Here is a 14,910-nt window from a genome sequence, read left to right on the forward strand (position 1 = left end):
CAGGGATCAAACCCCCATCTCTTGTGTCTCATCTCCTGCACTGGTAGGCTGACTCTTTACCACTGTGCCACTTTGGAAGCCTGCAGCAGATGTCTCAGATGTCAAGTAAAAGACAAAAGAAAACAAGTTGAAAAAGTTAACAATATTATAATTCAAAGTTCTGTCTTGGAACTCTAACGTCTAAAAACAGTGATTTCAAAGACTGAGCAATTAAGATAAAGGGGAGGGTAACTACCAATGAAAAGATGAGGGAACAGATGAAGAGCAGAAGTTTCTAAACCAGAATTTAGGGTGGAAGACTTGAAAATTAATTAGTTTTATAGGAATAGAAAAACTAATCAAAAAAGAAAATAAGGCAGTTGTTAACATCATGGAAGATAAAAATTATTTGGCTTGGTAAGCCTATAGAAACTTTCTGTTCTAAAATCATGCCTGAATAATATTGATAAAATTAATACCTATCCTCAAAGAGGATAATAAACCTATTTTTGTTAGAATTTAAAAATACATTAGTCTCCAAGGTCAAGTGGATTATTGAACTAATAGGTTTTATTTTTAAAGCCAATATATAAGGACATAGATTTTTAGGTGCAAAAATAATTTAAGCTCAATATTAAAATTATTCTGTCAACATGATAGCTTCCAAAGATGGGTACCTGTTACGAAATCACAACAATCACTCATTTAAACCACTTTTTTCTATTTTTATGCTCATGCAATTACACTTTATATAGAAACAATTATGTGCCCACACATGAATTTGGTTAAAAGATCAAAGGAAAGGCACATTATGTAATATGAGGATAACTCTTTCTATCTAGAATTAATTTGTTTTCCAAGAGATTTGCAGGTTTTTAATCTATCTTTGTGTTGAACATTTCTTTGTTTTTTGTATAATATGTTATTGATATGAAAATATTATTATGGAAATTGTTTTTAAAGATTACAGTAAATATTTTAAAAGACATTTAAGCCAGAATTTCTTTAACTCATAATTTTTTACTGTTTTATGTATTTCAAGACCTACTTAATAAACCATAGAGGCAGTGGCAAAAATAGTACTTAGAGTTTTGGCATTTAAGGTAATGGTGTTATATTTTTTCCTATTTTCTACAATAGAAACAATAATCTAAAAAAGGAAAGACAGCTTTGCAAAACAAAAAGAGCATCAAGTCAGAGGGGCTTCCTTGATAGCTCAGACAGTAAAAAAAAAAAAAAAAGAAATGCCTGCAATGCAGGACACTTGGGTTGGTCCTCTGGAGAAGGAAATGGCAACTCAATCCAGTATTCTTGATTGGGAAATCCCATGGACTGAGGAGCCAGTGGACTACAGTCCATGGGGTTTCAGAGTCGGACATGACTGAATGACTAACAGACACACAACAGGCCAGAAATCATGCATTTTAGTCACAGCCAGATAAACTCATGGTATAAGTAATAATCAAACTCTCTGGGCTTTAGATTTTTCATTGACAATACAGGAAGGTTAACTAGATAATGTCTAAGGTCTTTTCAATGTTAATTTTCAGTAGTTCAAAGATTGTCACTAGACATAGCAGTAACTTTAACATACAGGTAGTTCTCATTATCTGCATGGCAATTAACTATTTTCTGGATATTTTTGTATTGATTTCTTTTTCAGCAACTGTAAGCTAACTGAGAACTTATTCTAGCTAAGTCATCAATAATTTGATAAACACTAACTCAAAAGTGAATCACAAGTATTTTAAATAAAAAGTGTAAAATTAATATTATTTGATAACTTCAATCAGTTCAGTTTGGTCACACAGTCAAGTCCGACTCTTTGCAACCCCGTGGACTGCAGCACACCAGGCTTCCCTGTCCATCACCAACTCCGGGAGCTTGATCAAACTCATGTCCATTGAGTTGGTGATGCCATCCAACCATCTCATCGTCTGTCGTCCCCTTCTCCCCCACCTTCAGTCTTTCCCAGCATCAGGGTCTTTTCCAATGAGTCAGTTCTTTCTCAGGTGGCCAAAGTATGGGGGTTTCAACTTCAGCATCAGTCCTTCCAATGCATATTCAGGACTGATTTCCTTTAGGATGGAATGGTTTGATTTCCTTGCAGTCCAAGGGACTCTCAAGAGTCTTCTCCAACAACCCAGTTCAAAAGCATCAATTCTTCGGTGCTCAGCTTTCTTTATGGTCCAGCACTCATATCCATACCTGACTACTGGAAAAACCATACCTTTGACGAGATAGACTTTTGTTGGCAAAGCAATATCTCTGCTTTTTAATATGCTGACTATGTTGGTCATAGCCTTTCTGAGATGGAGCAAGCGTCTTTTAACTTTATGGCTGCAATCACCATCTGCAGTGATTTTGGAGCCCCCCAAAAATAGTGTCACTGTTTCCATTGTTTCCCCATTAATTTGACATGAAGTGATGGGACCAGAAACCATGATCTTAGTTTTCTGAATGTTGAGATTTAAACCTACTTTTTCACTCTCCTCTTTGACTTTCATCAAGAGGCTCTTCATTTCTTCGCTTCCTGCCATAAGGGTGGTGTCATCCACATATCTGAGGTTATTGATATTTCTCCAGGCAATCTTGATACCAGCTTGTGCTTCCTCAAGCCCAGCGTTTCTCATGATGTACTCTGCATATAAGTTAAATAAGGAGGGTGACAATATAGAGCCTTGATGCACTCCTTTCCCGATTTGGAACCAGTCTGTTGTTCCATGTCCTGTTCTAACTGTTGCTTCTTGACATGCATACAGATTTCTCAACAGGCAGGTCAGGTGGTCTGATATTCCTATCTCTTCAAGAATTTTTCACAGCTTGTTGTGATCCACAAAGTCAAAGGCTTTGGAGTAGTCAGTAAATCAGAAGTAGATGTTTTTCTGGAACTCTCTTGCTTTTTCAGTGATCCAACGGATGTTGGCAATTTGATCTCTGGTTCCTCTGCCTTTTCTAAAACCAGCTTGAACATCTGGAATTTCATGGTTCATGTACTGTTGAAGCCTGGCTTGGAGAATTTTGATTATTACTTCATTAGCGTGTGAGATGAGTACAACTGTGCGGTAGTTTGAGCATTCTTTGGCATTGCCTTTCTTTGGGACTGGAATGAAAACTGACCTTTTCCAGTCCTGTGGCCACTGCTGAGATTTCCAAATTTGCTGACATATTGACTGCAGCACTTTCAAAGCATCATCTTTTAGGAATTGAAATAGCTCAACTGGAGTTCTATCACCCCCACTAGCTTTGTTCAAAGTGATGCTTCCTAAGGCCCACAAGACTTCTGACTCCAGGATGTCTGGCCCAAGGTGAGTGATCACACTATTGTGGTAATCTGGGTCATGAAGATCTTTTTTGTACAGTTCTGTATATTCTTGCCACCTCTTCTTAATATCTTTTGTCTCTGTTAGGTCCATACCATTTCTGTCCTTTATTGTGCCCATCTTTGCATGAAATGTTCCCTTGGTATCTCTAATTTTCTTGAAGAGATCTCTAGCCTTTCCCACTCTATCGTTTTCCTCTATTTCTTTGCGCTGATCACTGAGGAAGGCTTTCTTATCTCTCCTTGCTATTCTTTGGAACTCTGCATTCAAATAGTATATCTTTCCTTTTCTCCTTTGACTTTAGATTCTCTTCCTTTCTCAACTATTTGTAAGGTCTCCTCAGACAACCATTTTGCCTTTTTGCATTTCTTTTTCTTGGGGATGGTCTTGATCACTGCCTCGTGTACAATGTCACAAACCTCCATCCATAGTTCTTCAGGCACTCTATCAGATGTAATGCCTTGAATCTATCTGTCACTTCCACTGTATAATTGTAAGGGATTTTATTTAGTCATACTTGAATAGTCTACTTTCTTCAATTTAAGTCTGAATTTGGCAATAAGCAGTTCATGATCTGAGCCACAGTCAACTCCCAGTCTTGTATTTGCTGACTGTATAGTGCTTCTCCATCTTCAGCTGCAAAGAATATAATCAAACTGATTTTGGTATTGACCATCTGGTGATGTCCATATGTAGAGTCTTCTCCTGTGTCATTGGAAGAACATGTTTGCTATGACCAGTGGGTTCTCTTAGCAAAACTCTGTTAGCCTTTGTCCTGCATTGTTTTGTACTCCAAGGCCAAATCTACCTGTTACTCCTCCAGGTATCTCTTGATTTCCTACTTTTGCATTCCTGTTCCATATAATGAAAAGGACATCTTTTTGGGATATTAGTTCTAGAAGGTCTTTTAGGTCTTCATAGAATGTTCAGCTTCTTCATTATTACTGGTCAGGGCATAGACTTGGATTACTGTGATATTTAATGGTTTGCCTTGGAAACAAACAGAGATCATTCTGTCATTTTTGAGACTGCATCCAAGTACCACATTTAGGACTCTTTCGTTTACTATGATGGCTACTCCATTTCTTCTAAGGGATTCTTGCCCACAGTAGTAGATATAATGGTTATCTGAGATACCTTCAATAATTTCCATTATTTTTCTCTTGTCAAGCACCCATAGTCTTCAGTTACATTTAACTATCCTTAATCGAGCATCTATATTTTGAAAAATACACAGACACAAGTGGTAGGTACTAAGAATGGGAAGTTATACCCAGCATAAGGGTGCAAGGAAGGAGAGTGAAATACTTCAATTAGAGATGGCAACACGATTCATGATGTGAGCAGGACTTTAAGTGCAGACTATACCAGATGGCGATAGTGATAAAGAACCCATCTGCCAATGCAGGCGACATGAGAGATGCAAGTTCAATCCTTGGGTTGGGAAGACTCCCTGGTGGAGGGCATGGCAACCCACTCCAGTATTCTTGCCTGGAGAATCCCATGGACAGAGGAGCCTGGCGGGCTACAGTCCATGGAGTTGCACAGAGTCAGACACAACTAAAGCTACTTAGCACGTATGCACAGAATGGATCTAATATACTGTGGAAAACATATACACATCTAGCAAAGGCACATTTTAAGCAAAGGCATGAAGCTGGAAAAGCTCCAGGTTTATCCAGTGATTAAAAAGGAGATTCATGAGCCTGGGACTTTTTATACAAGTCAAAGCCAAATGCAAAATGGGACAATTAAGTTGGGGTCAAATTGTGGATCTAGATTTGTATATGGATGCTAAGTTAAGGGCTCACTTTTGTGTGTTACTCAGTAGGGAATGATCAAAGGCACACATTCATCCTGAGTCAGAAGAGAAAGAGGAAAGTACAGGCGTAGAGGCTGACAAGTTTTGGGTAAAATGAGAGGAAGTTATAAGAATTCACAGCTCAGTGAAATGATGATTACGTAGTAGGTGATGAAGTAACAAAACACCTAAATGAACTTCTAACTAGAGTAAAATCAATGATTAGAGAAACACCAGAGGCACTGAAAGCCAGCTGAGGTTTGTGAGTAGAGTTACATCCATTGAATTGTATTTTTATTTCACAATATCTCTGGCAGCTTAGTATATTAGCAAATAAACTGGATTGTCGGAACCTAAGTGAGAAGGAATGGTTGACCCCACAGATGATGAATCGGTCTTTACATGATGGGGTGGGAGATGCAAAGAAAGCAGGCAAGCTCAAAAGGAAGTGGTCAAAGGCTGAGAATTCTCATTTTTATTGAACTTAATATTCACATAAATGTAAAGGAATTTACGTGAGCAAATAATGGTTCATTTAATTCTTGTAGGAAACATACAAGATAGACATTATTATTATATCAGTTTTACAGCTGAGGAAACTAAGGTCTGAGAGGTTTTACACATGTGCCCAGATCACTAAGATAGTCCGGGTCAAAGCTAAGATTCATTCAACTAGTGAAATGAAGGGTCTAAGTTCTTGAGAATTGTGCTATAAATATTTAAATTAAAAGTTGGAAAGTAAGTTAAGTGAACACAGGCCGTGGTACAAGTAAAATCCCAGAATTTAAATTTTTAGAATTAAGAGTAGTCTTTGGAAATTACAAGGCTTGTGCATGTGTGCTAATTCGTCTCAGTCGTGTCTGACCCTTTTTGACCCTATGAACTGTAGACCGCCAGGCTTCCTCTGTCCATGTGATTCTCTAGGCAAGAATACTGGAATGGGTTGCCACGCCCTCCTCCAGGGGAATCGTCCCGACCCACGGATCCAACCTGTGTCTCTTCTGTCTCCTATATTGGCAGGTGGGTTCCTTACCACTAGCACCACCTGGGAAGCCCTACAAGTTTTAGGGTATAGCATTAAAAGTGAGTGCTGAAATAAAATGGAGGTGAGGTCACAGAATTTGAGGAATATAAGGAGACGCTAAGAGGGATGTACTGAATGACTCTCCATAAAGCACTGCTGTGGGCTTAAGGGGAAGAGGGCAAGTTGGCCCTGGCACAATGTTCTCATCTATGTGTCATCCAGTCCCATCACTTCATGGCAGATAGATGGGGAAACAGTGAAAACAGTGACAGACTTTATTTTGCTGGGCTCCAAAATCACTGCAGGTGGTGACTGCAGCCTTGAAATTAAAAGACACTTGCTCCTTGGAAGGAAAGTTATGACCAACCTAGACAGCATTTTAAAAAGCAGAGACATTACTTTGCTAACAAAGGTCCATCTAGTCAAGGCTATGGTTTTTCCAGTGGTCATGTATGGATGTGAGAGCTGGACTATAAAGAAAGCTGAGTGCCAAAGAATTGATGCTTTTGAACTGTGGTGTTGGAGAAGACTCTTGAGAGTCCATTGGATGGCAAGGAGACCCAACCAGTCCATCCTAAAGGAGATCAGTCCTGGGTGTTCATTGGAGGGACTGATGTTGAAGCTGAAACTCCAATACTTTGGCCACCTGATGTGGAGAGCTGACTCATTTGAAAAGACCCTCATGCTAGGAAAGATTGGGGGCAGGAGGAGAAGGGGACGGCAGAGGATGAGATGGTTGGATGGCATCACCGACTACAATGGACATGGGTTTGGGTGGACTCCGGGAGTTGGTGATGGATATGGAGGCCTGGCGTGCTGCAGTTCATGGGGTTGCAAAGAGTCGGACACGACTGAGCGACTGAACTGAACTGATGTGTCTGGATGGTTGGTAACTTGTGCCAACAAGGAGACATAAAAATAGAATTCCTCCACAACTTCAGGATACACACACACGTGCATGCACACATACTTTCCAAGGGTGCATGGGAGCAGGTGAATAAATACCTTGTACTGATCGGGGGGTCTCAGTACCTGCAAAGCCCACATTTGGGCATTAGGATTGGGTTAAAGATCAGTGACAGAAAGCAAGTTGAAGATGATGTAATCAGGGGAAAGTTCAAGAGCTTTGGTTTGTTAGGTTCCCTTCAATGGAAAAAAAAAAATTGCTTTCTTATAAACGATTTGTAAATGCCTGGCAGAGAAGAGAGGTGAAGAGATTAGAAGTGGCAGCAATCACTGAATAGATTTATAAAACATTGTTTTGTGGGGGGAAGAAATTTAAAACAGTGCCATTTATTTATGTAATAACCCAGAGGCAAGTGAAGTGAAAGTCACCCAGTTGTGTCTCCATGGACTCCCCATGGACTACTACCCGTGGACTGTAGCCTGCCAAGCTCCTTTGTCCATGGGATTCTTCAGGCAAGAATACTGGAGTGGGTTGCCATTTCCTTCTGTAATAATCCAGGTAAAAGCATATCAAATACTGTCACCGATAATTCAAGAAACAATTGTAGTTTCAGGTGAATTGTGTGCCTGTGTACGTGTGTGTGTGTTACGTATTTTCATTAGACAAAAGGAATTGCATAAACCAATACTTCTCAAAATGTGGTCCCTGCCACATAAGCATGACCTGAAAATTCTAAAATCCCATTCCAAGCCTGTTGAATGACATATACTGGAGTTGGGGCCCAGTAAGTGTGTTCATAAGTCCTGCAGGTGATTGTTACATGTGATCAAGTTCAAGAATCTCTGACCTAAGGCAATGTGTCCCTACTCCTTTATTACTTAGCTACTTGAAAACCGAGATTCCAAAACAACACTCAGCTGCAAAAGTTAATTTTATCAGGTGCTTCATCATATCCACTTTTGTGTTAATTTTAATTTTCTTAGTTTCTTCTCTCTAGTACATATTGTGTTTAATAAGTCATAACCATTTTGTAAATAAGTATGTATTAATTTAACTATCCAGGATTTTCTTTGATGGCTCAATGATAAAGAATCCGCCTGCAGTGCAAGAACTGCAGGAGATGCTGTTTCGATTCTTGAGTTGGGAAGAGTCCCTGGAGAAGGAAACGGCAGTTCACTGCAGTGTTATTGCCTGGGGAATGCCATGGACAGAGGAGCCTGGGGGGCTATAGTCCGTGGGGTCTCCAAGAGTCGGACACGACTCAGTGACTAAGTACACAGGGACACAAATTAACAACCATTAAATTTTTTTAAAAAATGTATTGAAAAACTTTTCAGAATCTGTAATACAACATATGAATGTTAGGAATTTGTAAACATGCAACTGTGAAAGCGAAGATGTATAAGTACATGGCTAGGGAAGTACATGAAAGAAATGGTGTCTGATTTAATTGGTAGAGCAAGAAGCCAAGCACTGGCATTTAAAAACCAGACAGAAACACAAGGTCCAGATGAGTAAGAACCAGGTGAAGGTCCTCCAAGCCTGAGGGTGGTAGAGAAGAAAACCACAGCATAGCTGGTACCTGCCTGTGCTTCTGAAATGGAAATGCATTTACTTTGCAGCCCTGGTGAAAACCACAGCAGTAATGTCAGGAGCTAACAGATCTATCTATGAGGAAAATCTAAAGATATGGTTAAGACAAAAAGAAAATGCAACTGAAAGTTATAAGCTCAAAAAAGAGCTGGAAAACTCAAAGAACCGAGAGAAGGGGATTGATTACACTGAAGAAAGGTAAGTGGCAGGTCAGGTTTGACTTGATTCATCAAATGTTTTTGAATCACTCCTGGGTTAACAGTCTGCCTTGCAATAGCAGACAAAGACTATGGATTCAAAGATTCAAACAGAGAACTTAAAACATACCAAAACATACCTCTTAGGAATTCTACCTTAAAAACAAAATACTTCTAGTTGACCTAAAAATAATTAAACTGGAACAGAAAGACTGTGTTGGGAGAAGCGATGTTGTCTTTATTCATTCTCAGACCTGGAATAGAATATTTGTCTTTGGAGTTTTAACATCATCCCAAACCTGGTCCTGATAACACCTGAGAAAACTTTCTTGCTGGCCTTTACTTCAATAGAAATTCACTAAACATTAATATTTATTTTGGAATGAGAGAGATTTCTACAGGTTCTTAGGAATACAAATAAATCTTGAAATGCAAATATTCAACATTTAGAACTAATAAATATGTATTTAAAGAATGATGTTAGTATGGTTTATTCATAACCTAAGCAGGTGTGACTTAAATAATCATATATTAAATTCTTTATTAGTAACAGAAATATTATTAAAAAAGTTATCATTAAATTTAACCAAGCATGCTACCTAACCATAATTCTGAACTGTCATAATATTCTATATTTGATTTAGAAATATCAAATTTAGGATTCATTGTCTTTACTATCATTCCAGTAGCAAGAATGTTTAATTCATTTTAATGCTATCTAATATAACCAGGCTAATCAGATTACTGAACAAACCACCAGCTCTCTATGTAGCAAGGACTTTACAGACAGAATAGATTATTAAATGATTGGGCTTACAGAAAAGGTTTAAAAAAAGTATTTTCCTGCCTTGCAATGAGTACAGTCGGCCACCAGAGAGAGCTCAGTAACTGTATTTTATTAAAGAGATCGCATTTCCTTTCAACTAGATTGAAATTCTCTATCAGAAATGCCTGCTACATGCTAGAAGGAAAATAGCTATTCTTTAATTATAATATTCAGAGTCAGTTTCTAGAAATGAAACTCTCATATTTGGCATTTAAGATATTATTTGTTCCTGGCAAAGAAACTTAGTGCAGAAGGTTTCAAGGAAGATTTCCAAAGAGAAAGGCTCAGGTTGACTGTATATAATGAACTGAACCCTCTTTCTGACTAATGAAAAGATCTTTTATATATTAGAAGTAAGCGTTTTTTCAAAAGAACACAAAGATACTTTTCGACATAACCTGGTTAACAAACTGAGCAAATTAAAAAATAGGTCAATTGATAAACATACTCAAGAAATACTCAGTAATAAATGGACCTTGATCAATAATAACCTAAAATTGGTAGATTCTTAATATCTTTTAAATGTCTGATTTTCCTTTGGAGGATTTTTTATTAATAACCAAGGTCACTTCATTTAATAAGAATGTAGGCAACCATAGTCGAAACAATTTTACGTTTGTCAATATCTAGTCCCTTCCCCCACCCCAGTCATGATAAGTAAATATTGTGAAGGCGCACATACACTCCAGCTTATCCTCAGGTCTTCCTCTTTCCAGGAGAGACAGGTAACAGACTATATCCTTCAGATGGATCACTTCTGGGGAACACGTGTTTGCTGGAGAAGTACGAGGAGGGGTGATGGCACTTTTATTCATTTTCAGACCTGGAAAAAAGAACATTTGTCTTTACATACTTAAAGAAATTCACAGTGCTCTCAAACAAACAAACAAAAAAAAAAGGAAATGGAGAGATAATGCATAGACCATATAAAGAACCGTATATTTCTTAGGCATCAAATAACCCAAACCTCTGGTACTAGCATAACGGAGACAGACATTCCATGACTCTTAAGTAATGGAGAGATCTTTGGCATTCAGGGACACTGGGGCTGCTCTGCAGACTCACTGGAGGGTATGTGGGTCAGAATTCTGTTGCCCAGGGTTGGTTGGTGGACAGAATCCAAAGCATGAAGAACTACTTCCCTACTCCACCTTTCTCCACTTTAGGTAGTGGCAGCTGTAAATCATTTGGGAAGACTGAAAAATGGTCTTTCATTAAAAAGAAAAAAAACAACTGAGGAAATGTGAATCTGTCACAATATGATTTATATACTGACAACCAGGTATCATTCATACATAAAAACATGTATTTATGTCCAATCATGCAAAAGACATCCTTTTTGCCATCCAGGAATCTTCCCATGGGTAAGAGAGAAAAAGAACATACAAAAAATCTGGATAAACATGACAGATTCCATTAGCGAGGTAAGACTACACAATTGTAGTTTTAAAACGGTCCATACTTTATTTCTGACACCTATTCATTGTGCCTATTCCAAGACAAGGGTAGTGAACTTGAATGCCTATTCATAAGAGCTGATGATTGCAGATTATGTGGATGATGATAATTAAGCTGAACCCTTTTCACAATAAATAGTTCCATCTTATGAGAGAAGCCTCTGAAACAAGACCATATGCATCTGACAAGGTATACCTCGATTATCCTTTGAGGTCTGTTTGGTCATATGAAAAGTATGAGGGTGAGGTGGCTAATGGGGTGAATGGCTTCAAGGTTCCTAATCAACCAGGAGTTACTGGAATGGAAGGAATAACCTTAACCAAATACTGTCTAAAAGCCTGTCATTCATCTGTCATTCACCAGCACACCTCAACCTAACAACATCTCTTGCTCTAGTTTATTTCCTTCCAGGTGTAACTTTGATAAAATACCTGTCATTTCCTTCAGCCATTTCAAGGTATCCAGGAATACAACTTCATGCTTTATGAAAAGTCAGAAGTTAGTTTAGTAGTCACAAGGTTACTACTAAGAAAATGTGTCATTTACTGAGTGTATGATATGCAGCAGGAACCATGCTGGGCACTTGAACATGTAGCATCATCTTACTTAACTCTCCCACTAACCCTGTGAAGGAGACTACATTATTACCATTTTACAGATGAGAAACAACGTTAGTGAAATGAATTGCCAGAGTTTCATAACTAGCAAATTTGTCCTCTTTAGTCTACACTAATAGCTTACAGACTACAGACTATTTTTGTTCAAGGCCAATAGGAAGAAAAAGTAAGAAAAACAATTTATATCTTAATCCAGCACAAATACACACACACATACTAGTAGGTTTCCTAAATGTGCCAATATTTTCTTTCCTATGTTAACCTATTCTCTTCTATTTCATTCTTAAAATTCTTTTGTCAAAGGCCCCTTAAGTTGAATTCATTATGGGCCACAACCCACAGTTTGTAAAACAGTGCTTTATATCTTTCATTTTCACCAAAGCCTTATTTCAAATATACCTCTATGCTTCACCTTAATGCTACTTCTGTTTACCATCATTGAAAAAGATACACACACACACACACACACATATACACAAATACATACATTATAAATTGATTTCCCCCCTTGACAAAAGTGTCACTGTATATCTACTACAAAGTAATATGGTCACTTTTATTAACCAAGGGCAGAGAATAGAAGACAATCCTGAGCTTTAAAAAGAAAATATCTGACTACTTCTAACTAACCATCTAAAGCCTCACCAGCTGCAGGAATAAGCAGTTTCAGTCTATGATAAAAGACATTTTGGCACTGATCCTTCACATGGCCATAACTTCCAGACTTGGAGAACACAGCACTTGAATTACGGTTGGATAAACTATGACCTAACTCATCCTGCATGATGAGCTAATCCTCTCTTCCATGCTCCCCCTTTATGGCACTGAAATGCTTTAATCAGTTACATTTAACTCTTTTACACTACAACTCACCACAAAACAAGAAAGAATAAAAAGCGTGTGTTGTCACATTCATCTGCAAGAAAGCCAAAACGTATCCATTTTTACTTACATATTTTCATTTCTGACCATCTGTATTTATAAAACAAAGGTTATGGTATCTCAGTATCAGTTTTCATAATACTGAACACAAAAATTTGGAGAATATGACTATCATAGTTTTCTGCTTGCCTTTCTTGTATGTCATGTACTTACTGAACATGAACATAAATGTATAATTGAAATTTAATACTACTTTTGGTCAAGAAACATGTTACTCTACTAAGATTGTTTCTGCTTGACAAAATGACTATTTGCCATTTGCAATTCATGATATATTGTAAACTAAAAGTTTTATGATGCCTTGAATTGCATCATAATTTCACATTTAAAAGAATTTAAAAGTTATTAAAAAAAGAAATTATGGGCATATATGACAACACACAATGAAGAACTAACCCAATTTTCCTTAAGCCCAATTTCAGCTAAATTTGAGAGGTAAAATGTATACTTTTTGCAAAGATTTATAGGGTGCATCGGAGAAAACAAATAAAATGTCAAAGGCCTTTTTCACAATTACTTTACAACAACAACAAAAAAATACAGAGCTGGACTACTAAATCTTGAGGTATTGCATTAAAGAAGCTTGGGATAGTTCTTGCCCCAACCCTCTCCCTTAGATCAGCCCACTTTTCCTTATGTGATGAAATGTTTATTTTTTCATTTAATATTTTGAAAACAGGTCATACATAGGGCCTCAATCTGTCTTCACAGAGGTTATTTTTACATCTGTACTCTACCCTGTAAAAATTTTTTTCCTGTCCCTAAATTTGGTGGTAGGTCTTTCCCAGTACTTACTCATCTCTCAGAAAGTTCACTTCCCTGAATTAAAGTGTTTTTCCTTTTAAGCAGTTTGTGCTAAGGGTTATACAGAAAATACAGGAGACCGTGCAAATGGAAAATGAACACAGAAAGCCTGGTTTCCTGCCTAGAGCATCTCAATGAAGTGAGATGGTAAATGGAAATCTACACTTCTCTTTAGCAGTAATAGCCTCTGAAGAAGAGGCTCAAAAGTCTACTTCCCTTTAATAAAGCCTACTCTAACCTATCCAATCACTGGTGAAACTCCCTCTTCACAATTGGAACTATACGTGAAGCAGGTATAAAAGCAATGTGTGTTTGTTTTGCCTCAAGTGGCCAATATTTAGTTCTGAAGATCATGTGATTGACACCCAAATTCGCACATTCTCTGACTTGCCCAAGGTTATGCTTCTTTAAATATTTCCCCACAAAAGTGAAGTGTGTACACCTACACACATGTCATTTATGTCCACAGACCCATATATAGCTATACACATATAATACATATTACAAGGTACAACAAAGTACAAAATAAAGTGAAAAATAGGCATGGTAATTAGAGTCTATTGGTTTTACTGGGAATAATTAAATTGTACTCTGATGGCATTTTTCTGCTTTTATGATGATTTTATATATGTGTATACATACACACATATATATAAACATTCTCTGCAAAGTTTTAAGTACAAAAATAATTAGCACTAGTCACATTGGATATTGTTTATAACTAACAAATTCTTCAAACACCTTATTTTCATTGTATTCTGATATGGATACTCCATTTCTTGAAACAATGACTTTAACGGTTCTGTTTTAATAGATACATTTAATTCCAGTCTCAAGGTTCAATTATTAGCAAATCAGTTTTGGTACATGTTCAATTACCGTCTCTGCTCCAGTTTATTTTATTTTCAAACACTAGCATTCCAGATAATGAAAACGGTAGTGTTATCTCCATTATTTCCCTTCTTCTATTAAAATGAAATATTCAAAACTAATAATACAAATTAAAATTCTAAAGTTATCACGCAAGAAAACACTCTGGTAATTTGTTTTTTCCAGTTTTTATACTGGTTCAATTTGCAGAAATTTGTCAGGCTTCTCAAGCAATTTGTCACATATTGAGGCTTCCCAGGCGGCTCAGTGGTAAAGAATCTTCCGGGCAACGCAGAAGACACAGGAGACGTGAGTTCAGTCCCTGAGTCAGGAAGATCACCTGCAGGAGGAAATGGCCATCCGCTCTGGATTTTGCCACAAAAATCTGTCCGCAAAATTTTTCTGCCCGAAAAATCCCACGGACAGAGGGGCCTGGTGGGCTACAATCCCTGGGGTCACAAAGAGTTGGACACGACTCAGCGACTGAGCATGCAAGCACATCTAATTCCAAACTTCAGGCTCTTTTCAAAAAGCAGTAAAAATAAGACTTTTCTATCAGTCCTGACCAG

General features: G+C 37.6%; 1 protein-coding gene across 1 annotated transcript in view; it reads right to left on the reverse strand.

The window, feature by feature from the left end:
* Positions 1–14,910, reverse strand: part of DGKB (diacylglycerol kinase beta) — an 820,417-nt gene that overhangs the window by 607,609 nt on the left and 197,898 nt on the right. Inside the window, exon 6 of the mRNA XM_061165003.1 lies at positions 10,333–10,473. Within this exon, the coding sequence (XP_061020986.1) occupies positions 10,333–10,473 (141 nt within the window). The remainder of the gene's footprint in view (positions 1–10,332; positions 10,474–14,910) is intronic.

Source organism: Dama dama, chromosome 18 (genome assembly GCF_033118175.1).
Source record: "Dama dama isolate Ldn47 chromosome 18, ASM3311817v1, whole genome shotgun sequence".
In the NCBI taxonomy this organism is placed as follows: domain Eukaryota; kingdom Metazoa; phylum Chordata; class Mammalia; order Artiodactyla; family Cervidae; genus Dama; species Dama dama.